We start from the raw sequence: 13498 nt of genomic DNA on the forward strand, positions 1-13498 counted from the left end.
GAAAGTATGCTCAAATTGCTAGATTTGAAGTGCGACAAAAAAATTGCTGGAAAGCCTCACAGGTCTGGCAACATCTGTCACGAGATGTGACTGTATCTTGGGTCCTGGGACTGAGAACAGTTCTCTCCACAGATGCTCCCCAAACCTGCTATTTCCTGCCCCTGCTTATTTACAAAAGAGACTTGAACATTGCCAAGGGCAGTGTCTAACATTGAGACAGGGGGCTGGTTTCACTGAAGATATTGACTAGAAGCTGGTTTGGAATAAAAAAGTCAACACAACACTGCTTACTAGCCAAAAACCCAAATTGAACACTTGTGGAATTTCCACTGCAAGGATTGCCCACCTAATTCCTACAAACAAGTGAAGAGAAAAGGAGCAGACGACTGGGGCAGGAATTGAATCAAAGGTTAATCAGAACAGAAAAGGAATTAATGATCAGGTGTCAAACAGCAATACCAAGAGCCAGAAGCAGCTGTGAAATTATACAAAGTACTCAGTTCCATGGTGAACACTATTTTAATTTGCTCAGAGCACAACCAAGTTACTAGCATTATGTCACCATGTACAACAGACACATTATTGACCTCACTCAGCTGAGTGTGAGCCTGTCAAACAGGTACTCTCCCATGCCATTGGCAGGGGCTCCCAGTCTCTTCAGGTTGGTGATGTGATCTCCCAGCTTCTTGATCATCTTCACTTGCTCATCCAAGTAGTGCCTCTCCAGGAAGTCACACAGCTGGAAGACAAAATTAATCCAGAGGATCAAAAAGGTGTCTGAAAGTGACTTCCCATGACAGACGCGACCATCACCACCATGTGGAGGTCCACTTAGGTGATGCCTTTGAAAGGTTTTACCAGCCGGTAGGAGGCTGGGAGAAGGTAATTGGATTTTTAAACCAAGAGAGAGTGCACAAACACATCACTTTCTTCCAAGGAAGAGAGAGAATACAGTTTACAAACTCACATGAGGGTCCATGTGGCCAGAGGCCAGTTTGTGCAGATCCAGCAGACTCTGGTTCACATCCTTCTCCATCTGCAGAGCTCTCTGCATTGCCTCCAGACCATTGCCCCACTCATCCTGCTCTGGCTTCTGGAGGGAGGGAAGTGGGAACAGAAAGCAGAGTTCAGCAGGCAGTTGTATCATTAGTCTACATCGGTTAGTTATCCCTCATCATTGTAGGAGGTACTACAAACAAACTTGAATTTGTTCAAGACAACTAGATTTTGTACTGAGGGAATAAGAAATTTTCTAAACACATTCTACTGTTCATGTCGATTCTCAATTCACATGCAGAGAATAGGCTTCACGATTGTGGTGTTAGAAACATCTTCTAGATTCTGAAAGGCTGGACACTGCTACTTTCCACACTGCAACAATTTCCTGTCTCAGCTTTTGTTCCCTCAGTCTGTCTAAAGGAGAGTCATTCACATTGATATCTACTCACTATTCTGGTGAGTCTCAATTGATGATTATTTCCTGTCACCTAAAGGAAGCCTATTTTGCAGAACAACCTCCCCTTCATACAGTATTTGATCAATGCTAAAGCTAAATAGAGGGAGATACCAGTCGATTGTAGCTGCTCACAAAGAGCTACACAAACAGAAGGCTTCAGAATCCAACCTTAATGTCCTGCAGGAGGACTCGACCTCCACGTTTATTCTGGAATGCCATCAGTTTCTCAGCGTGTTCCCGTTCCTCATGGGACTGCTCCTTGAAGAACTCAGCAAAGTGATGCAGGGCAACATCATCCCGGTCAAAGTAAGAGAACTGTGGAGGGAGGGAGGGAGGGAGAGAGGTTAAAAGGAAACTGTCTGAAATTCGTGAATGACACTCCTCACTCAGGAAATAACCTGGGCACCATCTTGATTCCACATTTAAGTGGTAAAAAAACAGACAAAGCAGGAAGTCACCTTCCATGGATTATAACCCAAACAACAGATACTAAAGCAGCCTTTGTGCAGATATTTCACCAGCTTTCTGGAAATCAAGGACTAAAAGCAAATGCAATCCCTGGCCTGTGTGAGCGAGAAAGAGAGACAGTACATGTGGCATGGTGCCTGATGAAGTGGAGAGCTATCTATAGACATTAGACATCCCTGCTCTGCAGGTTAGAAACACTATTGTTCAGGAGGTGGAGACCAGTTCGGCCCCTGTCCAACTGAATGAAGGGACATGTGTTCGTGAACACAGCCAGAAAGCTCAGTCAGCAGCCTCATTATCACCATCACCCACCTGAATAACCCCAGTGTCCTACCATCCACTCCACAGAATTCTAACTGCTTTGTTAGGGAGAAAAAAAAAATCACATACATAGTGTGAAAATGTGCCTCTTTCGTCACATTGCATAGCTCAAGGCCACTTGAGAAAGGGTCAGTGGACCCAGAGCTTGGATTTCAACCAGATGTTTAGAGCTTTTCTGTTGGTGTTTAGTGTCCAGCAGCTGCTGTTCTTTTTGTTCAGGGAACTTTACATCTTGAGCACAAGACAGTCTGGTGAATGGGGCAAGGTTTTAAACAAAAAGGAGTATATTTGTGTCAGGAAAAGTTTCCACCAGGGAAGGCTTTTGTTGAGAAAAGGAATGCAACCAATTTTAAAATTTAGTTATTGACAAAGACCACATCATCCCTCCAGAGTTAGATGAAAAATCACCAAGGGTTACATTGTCCAGAGACAGCAAGCTGGGCGTCCACATCCAGGAGCCAGTTGGACATGAAGACAATGGTCAGGTTTTGAACAGAGAGTCAGTGTTAAGGCCTACACTAGATTGCAACAGGGGAAGGGCCACAGAAAATAATACATGTTACAGCTAATTCATTAACCCAGCGTAAAAACCAAACAGGTCAACACTATCATAGCACAGGCTTCAATTCCACAAAGCACACCATGGAGAGGTAAACATAGGAGGAATAGAGCTCCAGGTTGATCTGCTTGTTAACAGCATCCTCACAGTCCTTGTGGTAGTTCTGACACACTTGGGAAACCATCTTCACTATTCCTGCTCACAAGCACCAAGAAAACTCTAGAACTAAGTCTCTCTCTCCCCAGGCTCTTGTATTTATAGTCCTGGGACCATCCTGCAGTCACACAGAGAGAGGCAGAACTGATGATGACTGACAGTTGCTGGTGGCCAATCAGGTACCACCCCTGCATACAGGCACCAATGAGAGAGAGGGGGAGGGTGTGTTAAGCAGAGCTGATCAGAGGTGGAGATGAGAGTCAGGTCTGGATGGTTATTCTGTGATTGGAACAGCAGGAGGCCATTCGGCATCTCAAACCTTCTGCAGCACTCAATCAGGTCATAGATCATTTGGTTCTTTTCTAAAAGAAGTCAATTTGGTTTCAAAAAAGTTACACATTTTTTAAAAATTAAGGTGGTTGTGACCAAATGCACGAGGGATTCAATGAGGAAGAGGGGCATCCGTTTCTCAGCTTGTTGTGCTGGGATTTGGGAAAGAAGGGTGGGAAATTGTCTCTGGGTCATAGAAAAATTATAACAGTGTCTGCTGTGGAAAAGACAGGAAGGATGTTCCTGATTATGGGGGAGGCCAGGACCAGGGTTTGCAATCTAAGGATACGTTTAGGACTGAGGTGAGGAGAAATCTCTTCACCTCGGGGGGCGAAGTGGTGGAACCTGTGGAATTCTCTGCCACAGAAAAGGATTGAAGCCAAAACAGGAATTGGGGAGAGCTTTGAGGGCTGGATCAAAGGGGATTGCAGAGAGGGTGAGAATATGGTGCCGAGTTATGGAATCAGCCACAATCACATGGAATGGCAGAGCCGGCTGGAAGGGATGAATGGCCGACTCAACATTTCTTTTCTATGATCCTATGTTTCTGCAACCAGCGCAGCTAGGGTCTTGTGGTTTAGGGGTAATGTCCCTAGCTGTGGACCAGGAGGCCTTGGTACAAGTTCCTACCAGATACAGAGCTCTTAAATCATCTCTACAGGCAGATTTAGAAAACAACCAGAACAGGTACAGGCACAAAGAACCGAATGGCCTCCTGCTGTGCCATAACAATTCTCCGATTCTGTGGCGGGTCTGTACCTGAGCAGAATCTCCCTGCCTCCAGCTCCTGCCTGTGGATTGTCACCTCGCAGTGATGGAAAGCCTCGAGTGTTCTGTTGGTTCTGAGAGGGATACCTGAGGAGGATTTCACCTCCTGGCAGGGCCACCCTGGACGGTACGATCGAGGGGAGGCTCCTGATAAGGTGCAATGCAAAACCAGTCCCCAGCGGCCATCCAGGTGGAAGATAGGTGTGTGCGATCGTTGGCTGTGACAGTGGGTGTTGGCCAGCAGTGGGGGGATCCCCAGTCAACATTTCTTTGCCAGTGGAACTGGGCCTACCTTGTGTAAAGGACCATGTCTCTGCTGATGTGTAACAGCTTTCCCACATTCAAGGTGCCTTCTACAGGTGGAATTCAAACCCCGTCCCCAAACTCTCAGAATTTCCTGGGTGGAAATTCAGAGCGTTCTTCACAACAGGAGGCCGTTCAGCCCACCGTTCCTGTATTAGCTTCTGAAAGAGCTACCTGATTAGTCCCACTTTCCAGCCCTATCTCTGTCCCTCTCTAAATTCGTCACTTCCAAGGACATATCCAACTCTTGTTTTGAAACCACCCATGGAATCTACCTCCGTCACTCTTCCAGGCAGCACATTCCAAATCCGAACAACTTTCTGAGCAAAGAGGTTTCTTCCCATTTCACTCTGATCTCCCCTACTGACAAACTGTGACCCCTCGTCACTGACAAGTCAACTGCTGAAATCAGAATATCCTTTTTACTCTATCAAAACTGTTCATAGTTTTGATCATGTCAACAAGGTCACCTGTAAGGAGATTTAGCCCATTTTCCTTCATCTTTCTGTGTATCTAAAATTCCTCATTCCTGGGGTCATTCTAATAAATCTCCTTTGAACTCTTTTGAGGTTTTTCATGTCGTGCCTTGAATGCCATGCCCAGAACTGAGTACATAATGGAAATGTGGTCTAACCAATGATTTGTACAGGTGCAATATCAATTCATTGCTTTTATTCTCGATGCCTCAATTTGAAAACACAAGGTTCACATAGGTGGCTCAATCTCCATTAATAACAGCTTCATCCTGCCTGACCACTTTCAGATAATCGCATACTTGAAACCGAAAGCCTCTGAGCTCCTGTACTCACATCAGATTTGTAACATCGAGCCTGTTTTGTCTTTCTGTGTTTCTTGGACAAAAATGCATTACTCACTTTTTTTTTTATGTCTTGAAATTGGAAAGTGATTGGCAACATCAAGCCTTGTGCAGTAAATATCTGTGCGTGCAAATGTTGTCCTTTCCACAAAGTAACTGTTTTTGACATGATCCTGGATGATGTAGTTCTCATGTGAAGATTGTCATCCCATTCTACGCACAGTCCGAGATGATCATTGAGAAGAAATGGGTTCTTTCCTCTCTACCCTGTCAAATCCGTTAGTCCTCTGAACAATATCAGTTACAGCCATCCCTTAACCTTCTACACAGAGGGACTGGACAAGCCATTATGATGAATTAACCATCTCTCTGTCCAGGTTACTTCCAGAAATTCTGTGCATGACCATTGTCGGGGTCGTACCTGCCAGAACTGTGCACTCCGGCTGTGGTTGAACAGGAACTTGACAATTTCACCAATACCTCTCCATCCAGAGGTATTTGAACCCCTCAGAGATCAGGGCTAACATTAGTTTAGAGAACGTGGTGACTTTCCTTCTTGCGTTACTGTTGCCCATTTGGTGTAGGCAAAGCCATACTGCTGTTAGGGAGGGAATGTGGGGCTATGTTTCCAACGCCAGATGAGCAGTGGCTTAGTGTAGAACGTGGAGAGGCATGGTGTTCCCACATTTCTGCGGCCCTTGTCCGATGGAAAGTAGTTATGGTTTTAAGAAGTTGTCTGAGGAGCTTTGGTGGATTCCTACAGCATTTGGTAGATGGTATATATTTTGCAGTCTCTGCGTATGTCAGTGGTGGAAGGATTGACTAAAGTGGCTGCTCGTTTGCTGGAGGCTGTCAACATTCTGTAGTGTTAGACTGCTACCTGTTTTCCTGATTCTGTCTGACATCACTGAATTTCCTGCACATCATTCTCATTCCAGAAGTGATGGTGCAAACAAGCCTCTAGTTCACTAATGTCCTTGTTTGTAAGAAACTGCCATCCTTACCTGCTCTGGCTTATGTGTAACCCCACGGCCACAGCAAAGGGGTTTAATTTGAATTACTCATGGGCTGGGTGGGTAATCAGAGATGGATAATAAATGCTGCCCGTCAGTGATAGCCTGATCCTGTTAAAGCACTTACACAAACCAGTCACATTGTAATTCAGGGCTGATTGATCGTGATTAGGCCCCCAGCGTGCACTGTGTGGAGTCACAGATCAGCCAGTCGACAGCAGGCGATCTGATCTGCTTGAAAATTGAAACTGCTGATTTCTGCACATGCTCGTTGCATTTTAGCTTGCTTTTGCACCAAGCATCCTCAGTATTTGTCACCTCTTCGTTGCAGGGTAATAATAGAAATTATCACACAGGCAACAAGGGGGGCACTGCTTCATTCCCAACGCAGTTCCTCATCATCTTTAGCATTGTAAGACAAGGTAGATGTTTCCTTTCTCTTACATGTAAGGAGATACTGAAGAAACTAATTCCCTAGCTCAGGGAAGAGTGCAATAAGCAATTGCTTATGTCAAAGAAAAAAACTGCGGAAAAGCATTCTATCTTACTCTTTGGGAGGAGGAATTTTACGATTTACGAAAATGAGTAACACCAAGGCATTAGAACAAATTGCTGGAAAACACCTCACTGTCAGGCAACAAAATCAAACAAGAGATGATCACGTGTCTCATGGCCAGGTTCTGTTCAACCCTTCTCCCTCCCAATGCTGCCAAACCTGAGATTTCCCAGCAGGTTTTGATCCTGGTTTCCAGAATCTGCTTATTTAAAAAGAGACCCAAACACATGACCAAGGGCAGTGCATTAGATCAGTGCCTACCCTTTAGGCAAAGGACTGATTTCAGTCAGTGCATTGATTGGAAGCTGGTCCTGCAAACTTGTCCCTGCGGGTAGATGTCAGTAATGCTGACTTATCTGTCAACAACCTTACCAGTTATGGAATTTCCAATAAAAGGATTGCCCACTCAATCCCCAGACACAGCAGAATCAAACACTGAGCAAGTTACTGGGGCAGGCATTGAATCAAAGAATGTCACAAAGAACAAAGGATTGATGATCAGACATGACAGCACAAAAAGCTCCAAGAACCAGAAGCTATAGAAATTACACACTGTACTCAATTCCATGGTGAATACTATTTTAATTTGCTCAGAGCACAACTAGTCATTTAGTAGAATGAGGTCACCATGTACAACAGATATAGATATTGACCCCACTCAGCTGAGTGTGAGCCTGTCAAACAGGTACTCTCCCATGCCATTGTCAGGGGCTCCCAGTCTCTTCAGGTTGGTGATGTGATCTCCCAGCTTCTTGATCATCTTCACTTGCTCATCCAAGTAGTGCCTCTCCAGGAAGTCACACAGCTGGAGAAAGCAAAGAGGGGAACTGGTTAAATCCAACAAAATACAGCTTGGGAGACCAAACAGTGAAGTGATGTCATGGAGATTGCCAAATACACTCGAGAAAGTGCTCAGTTTTAGAAACAGGATGATCTTGGTATAACCCAAGAAAACCCTCCACAATGTCAAAGGAGATCTTGTGGCTAACGAAAAGGACCAAGTGTCTGATCCCTGTTTTTAATTCAAAATCCCTGATTTAAATACACCACACTCACATGAGGGTCCATGTGGCCAGAGGCTAGTTTGTGCAGATCCAGCAGACTCTGGTTCACATCCTTCTCCATCTGCAGAGCTCTCTGCATTGCCTCCAGACCATTGCCCCACTCATCCTGCTCTGGCTTCTGGAGGGAGGGAAGCAGGAACAGAAAGCACAGCTCAGCAGGCAGTTGTATCATTAGTCTACATCTGATCAGTTAATTATCCCTCATCATTGTAGGGGAAGTACTACAGGCCGACTTGACCTTGGTGAAACACCTGCTGTATTTGGTACTGTTCTTGAAGGGGACATTTCTAAACAGATCCTGCTATGCTGTGATCAGAGTAATCACAAGGCATCGGAAACATCTGCTAGATGTATTAAGGCTTCATACTGATGCTTTCCACACCTGAAAGATTTCTGTTTTCCCTTTTGACACCTCATCTTGTCCAAAGCAGCGGTAGACACCGATATTTGCTCACCATCCAGAATACTGGATTATCACAATTGCCAACTATTGTTCAATCACGTGCAAAAGTGTTTCCTTTTAGTGAAGGGAATCGTATTGTGGTGAGCAACCCCCCCATTCATACAGTATTTGCTCAGTCCTGAAGCTAAACAGATTGAGCTAGCCACAATGGAGTGGTATTTCACAAAAAGCTGCAAAAGAAAGCTTTGGAATCCAACCTTGATGTCCTGCAGGAGGATTCGGCCTCCACGTTTATTCTGGAAAGCCATCAGTTTCTCAGCGTGTTCCCGCTCCTCATGGAACTGCTCCTTGAAGAACTCAGCAAAGTGACGCAGGGCAACATCATCCCGGTCAAAGTAAGAGACCTGTCGGGGGAAAGAGGCAATAAAGGGAAATGTCTGAAATACATCAATGCCTCTTCTCAGATACTAACCCAGTTACCATCTTGACTCCACATTTAAGTGGGCAAAACTAGAGAGAGCCAGGAAGTCACCTTCCATGGATTATAACCCATGTAACAGATACTTAGCCAGACTTCTGGAAATAGAGGACAAAAACCAAATGCAATCCCTCACCTGTGTTTTGCTAAAATGGTGCAATAGAGTGTGGCATGGTGCACAATGAAGGGGACAGCTGTCTATAGCTATTAGATATCCCTGTTCTGCAGGTGATAAAACACTATTGTTCGCGAGGTGGAGACTAGTTAGACCCCTATCCAACTGAATGAAATGCTATGAATAATGCAGTCAGTCATTAACACAGCCAGAAATCTCAGTCAGCAGCCTCATTATCACCATCACCCACCTGAATAACCCTAGTGTCCTACCACCCACTCCACACAGAATTCTAACTGCTTTGTTGTACACGAGTTAATATTTCAAGTGTGTGCCACTTTTCATAGCTCACAAAACACACTGAGCAAGGGTCAGTGGACCCAAAATTTGACCGGATTTCTTCCACCATTCCTTGCAGATCTGTAGAACTTTTCTAGCTATTCTTGTTGCTGTTTGATTTCCAGCAGTTGCTGTCTTTAGTTAAGGGAACTTTAGATCTTGAACATAAGCCAGTCTGGCAAATGGGGCAAGGTTCAAACAAAAGGATACATTTGTGTCCTACCAGGGAAGGTTTTCTGAAGAAAAAGGGATATAACCAAGTTAAATTTATCAGCAAAACCAGCTCAACCCTCCAGAGTTCAATGAAAACAATCACCAAGGGCTACACTGTCCCAAGATGGACAACTGGGGATCCACACCCAGGAGCCAGTTGTATATTAAGACAGTGTTCAAAAACTGAATAGACAGTCAGTGTTAGGACTTGCACGAGATTGCATCAGGGGAAGGGCCACAGAAAACAATACATGCTACGGCTAAGTCATTAACCCAGCATAAAAACCCCAAACAGGTCAACACTATCAAAGCACAGGCTTCAATTCCACAAAGCTCACCATGGAGAGGTAAACATAGGAGGAATAGAGCTCCAGGTTGATCTGCTTGTTAACAGCAACCTCACAGTCCTTGTGGTAGTTCTGACACACTCGGGAAGCCATCTTCACTATTCCTGCTCACAATCACAAGGACAACTCTGGAACAAAGGCCTCAATCCCCAAAGCTGTTGTGTTTCTACTCCTGAGACAACCGGCACTCACCCAGAGGGAGACCGAACTGATGATGACTGACAGTTGCTGCTGGCCAATCAGGAACCACCCCTGCATACAGGCACCAATGAGAGAGAGGGGGAGGGTGTGTTAAGCAGAGCTGATCAGAGGTGGAGATGAGAGTCAGGTCTGGATGGTTATTCTGTGATTGGAACAGCAGGAGGCCATTCGGCATCTCAAACCTTCTGCACCACTCACTCAGGTCATAGGTCATTTGGTTCTTTTTTAAAAGAAGTAAATATGGTTTGAGAAAAGATTGCTCGTTTTGTTTTTAAATTATGGTGGTTGTGATCAACTGCAGAAGGGACTCATTGAGGAAGGGGAGTGTCAGTTTCTCAGCCTGTTGTGCTGGGATTTGGGAAAGAAAGGTGGGAAATTGGCTCGGGGTCATCGAAAATTGTCATAGTGTCAGCTGTGGAAAAGACAGGAAGGATGTTCCTGATGATGGAAAAGTTTAGGATCAGGGGTCACAGCCTAAGGACACATTTAGGACTGAGATGAGGAGAAATCTCTTCACCGAGAGAGTGGGGGTCCTGTGGAATTCTGTGCCACAGAAAACATTTGAGGCCAAAACTTTGAATGTTTTCCAGGAGCAGTTGGGTGTAGCTTTGAGGGCTGAAGGGATCAAAGAGTATGGAGAGAGAGTGGGAAGATGGGACTGAGTTATGGAATCAGCCACAATCACATGGAATGGCAGAGCAGTCTGGAGGGGGCTGAATGGCCGAATCCAACAATTTTTTTTCGATGATTCTAAGTTTGTACAACCAGTGCAGCCAGGGTATTGTGATGCAGGGGTAATGTCCCTAGCTGTGGACCAGGAAGCCTTGGTCCAAGTCCATACCAGATCCAGAGATTTTGTAACATCTCTACAGGCAGAATTAGAAAACAACCAGAACAGGTACAGGCACAAAGGACCGAATGGCCGCCTGCTGTGCCACAACAATTCTCCGATTCTGTGATGGGTCTGTACCTGAGCAGCATCTCCCTGCCTCCAGCTCCTGCCTGTGGATTGTCACCTCGCAGTGATGGAGAGCCTCGAGTGTTCTGTTGGTTCTGAGAGTGATACCTGAAGAGGATTTCACCTCCTGGCAGGGCCACCCAGGACAGTACGATCGAGGGGAAGGTCCTGGTAAAGTGCAATGCAAAACAAGTTCCCAACGGCCATCCAGGTGGAAGATAGGCGTGTGCTATCGTTGGCTGTGACGGTGGGTGAAGGTCAGCAGTTGGGGGATCCCCAGTCAACATTTCTTTGCCAGTGGAACTGGGTCTACCTTGTGTAAAGGACCATGTCTCTGCTGATGTGTAACAGCTTTCCCACATTAAAGGTGCCTTGTACAGGTGCCCACTGAGAGGAGTACAAAGGCCCTCTCCAAACTCTGAGAATTTCCTGGGGGAACATGCAGAGGATTTTTAATGATAGGAAGCCATTTGGCCCATCGTGCCTGATTCAGCTTCTGAAAGCATTCCACACCCAGCCCCACTCTCCAGCCCTATGTCTGTATCCCTCTAAATTTGCCACTTCCATATATGTATACAGCTGCTTTTCTAAAGCCACCTACGGAATCTGCGTCCATCACTCCTGTCAGCTACGCATACCAAACCCTACCAACTTTCTGAGTGAAGAGGTTTCTCCTCCTCTCACTGTGAGCTCCCTCACTGACAAATTGTGACCCCTCGTCACTAACGTATCCACTGGTGAAAACAGAATATCCCCCTTTACCCTGACAGAATTGGTGATAATTTTGATCACTTCAACAAGTGCTCCTTGCTCCAAGGAGAATAAGCGCTATTTCTTTAATCTTTCCGTGTGTCTGAAATTCCCCATTCCAGGTGTCATTATTATAAATCACCTTTGAACTCTGTCCAGTGCTTGCATGCCCTTCCTTAAAAGCCACGCCCAGAACTGAGCACATCACTGCAAATGTGGTCTAACCAATGAGTTGTAGAGGGGTATCATCAATTCCTTGCTTTTATGCTCGATGCCTCAATTTGAAAACACAAGGTTCATAGAACAATACAGCGCAGAACGGGCCCTTCGGCCCTCGATGTTGCGCCGACCTGTGAGCTAATCCAAGCCCCACCTCCTACACAATCACGTCACCATCCATATGCTTATTCAAGGACTGTTTAAATGCCCCTAACGTGGCTGAGTTAACTACATTGGCAGGCAGTGCTTTCCACGCCCTTACCACTCTCTGAGCAAAGAACCTGCCTCTGACAAATGTCTTAAATGTATCACCCCGCAATTTGTAGCTATGCCCCCCTTGTACAAGTTGAAGTCATCATCCTCGGAAAAAGACTCTCACTGTCCACCCTATCTAATCCTCTGATCATCTTGTATGTCTCTATTAAATCCCCTCTTAGCCTACTTCTCTCCAATGAGAACAGATCCAAGTCCCTCAGCGTTTCTTCATTGGGCCTGCGCTCCAGACCAGGCAACATCCTGGTAAATCTCCTCTGCACCTTTCCCAATGCTTCCACATCCTTCCTGTAATGGGGTGACCAGAACTGCACGCAATATTCCAAATGAGGCCGCACTAGCGTTTTGTACAGTTGCAGCATGACATCACGGCTCCGGAACTCAATCCCTCTACCAATAAAACCTAACACACGGTAAGCCTTCTTATCAGCATTATCAACCTGGTGACAACTTTCAGGGATCTATGTACATGGACACCAAGATCCATCTGCACATCCACACTGCCAAGAATCTTTCCATTGACCCGGTATTCTGCCTTCCTGTTATTCCCCCAAAATTGAATCAACTCACATTTATCTGCATTGAACTCCATTTGCCACCTTTCAGCCCAATTCTGCAGTTTATCCAAGTCTCCCTGCAACGTGCAACATTCTTCCACACCGTCCACCACTCCACCGACTTTAGTGTCATCTGCAAACTTACTAACCCATCCACCTATGCCTGCGTCCAAGTCATTTATAAAAATGACAAACAGCAGTGGTCCTAAAGCAGATCCTTGAGGCACACTACCAGTGACCTGACTCCAGGCTGGATATTTTCCATCAACCACCACTCGTTGCCTTCTTACAGAAAGCCAGTTTCTAATCCAAACTGCTAAATCTCCCTCAATCCTCTGCCTCTGTATTTTCTCCAATAGCCTACCATGTGGAACCTTATCAAAGGCTTTACTGAAGTCCATGTACACCACGTCAACTGCCCTTCCCTCATCCACATGCTTGGTTCACCACAGCCTTCTCAATAACAGCATCATCTTGGCTGGTCACTTTCAGATAATCACATACTTGAAACCCAAAGTCTCTCTGCTCCTGTACTCACATCAGATTTGTAACATTGAGCCTGTTTTGTCTTTCTATGTTTCTCAAACAAAATGTGTTATTCACATATTTTTAGTGTTGAAATTAGAAAGTGATTGTCAAAGTCAAGCCTTACCCAATAAATATCTAACAGCACGTGCACATATTATCTTCTCCACAAAGAAGCTGTTTTTGACACTATCCTGGATGATTTAGTTGTAATGTGAAAATTATAATCCTATTTTGCACACAGTCCTCAATGACCATAGACAAGAAACAGATTCTGTCTGTCCACTCTGTCAAATCCATTAATCCTCT

General features: G+C 45.3%; 2 protein-coding genes across 2 annotated transcripts; both read right to left on the reverse strand.

Annotated features, from left to right (window-relative positions):
* Nucleotides 1-592: 592 nt before the first annotated feature.
* LOC125447282 (ferritin, middle subunit-like) lies at nucleotides 593-2988 on the reverse strand. The gene is made up of 4 exons (XM_059643808.1): nucleotides 2887-2988; nucleotides 1625-1771; nucleotides 968-1093; nucleotides 593-739 (listed from the first exon to the last, which is right to left on the reverse strand). Exons 1-4 carry the CDS (start codon nucleotides 2986-2988, stop codon nucleotides 593-595), a joined length of 522 nt encoding a protein of 173 aa, XP_059499791.1.
* Nucleotides 2989-7405: 4417 nt separating this feature from the next.
* Nucleotides 7406-9799, reverse strand: LOC132208060 (ferritin, heavy subunit-like). Its single transcript, XM_059643807.1, has 4 exons — nucleotides 9698-9799; nucleotides 8472-8618; nucleotides 7804-7929; nucleotides 7406-7552 (listed from the first exon to the last, which is right to left on the reverse strand). Exons 1-4 carry the CDS (start codon nucleotides 9797-9799, stop codon nucleotides 7406-7408), a joined length of 522 nt encoding a protein of 173 aa, XP_059499790.1.
* Between the last annotated feature and the right edge of the window lie 3699 nt (nucleotides 9800-13498).

The sequence above is a fragment of the Stegostoma tigrinum genome, unplaced genomic scaffold, assembly GCF_030684315.1.
Source record: "Stegostoma tigrinum isolate sSteTig4 unplaced genomic scaffold, sSteTig4.hap1 scaffold_275, whole genome shotgun sequence".
NCBI classification, from domain to species: Eukaryota; Metazoa; Chordata; class Chondrichthyes; order Orectolobiformes; family Stegostomatidae; genus Stegostoma; species Stegostoma tigrinum.

Coding starts and splice junctions, on each gene's coding strand:
- LOC132208060 (XM_059643807.1), bottom strand. CDS start 9,799: ATGGCTTCCCGAGTGTGTCAGAACTACCACAAGGACTGTGAGGTTGCT. Junction 8,619..9,697: donor CCTATGTTTACCTCTCCATG/GTGAGCTTTGTG, acceptor TTCCCCCGACAG/GTCTCTTACTTTGACCGGGA. Junction 7,930..8,471: donor TCCTCCTGCAGGACATCAAG/GTTGGATTCCAA, acceptor CCCTCCCTCCAG/AAGCCAGAGCAGGATGAGTG.
- LOC125447282 (XM_059643808.1), bottom strand. CDS start 2,988: ATGGTTTCCCAAGTGTGTCAGAACTACCACAAGGACTGTGAGGATGCT. Junction 1,772..2,886: donor CCTATGTTTACCTCTCCATG/GTGTGCTTTGTG, acceptor CTCCCTCCACAG/TTCTCTTACTTTGACCGGGA. Junction 740..967: donor CTGGCCACATGGACCCTCAT/GTGAGTTTGTAA, acceptor TTTGTCTTCCAG/CTGTGTGACTTCCTGGAGAG.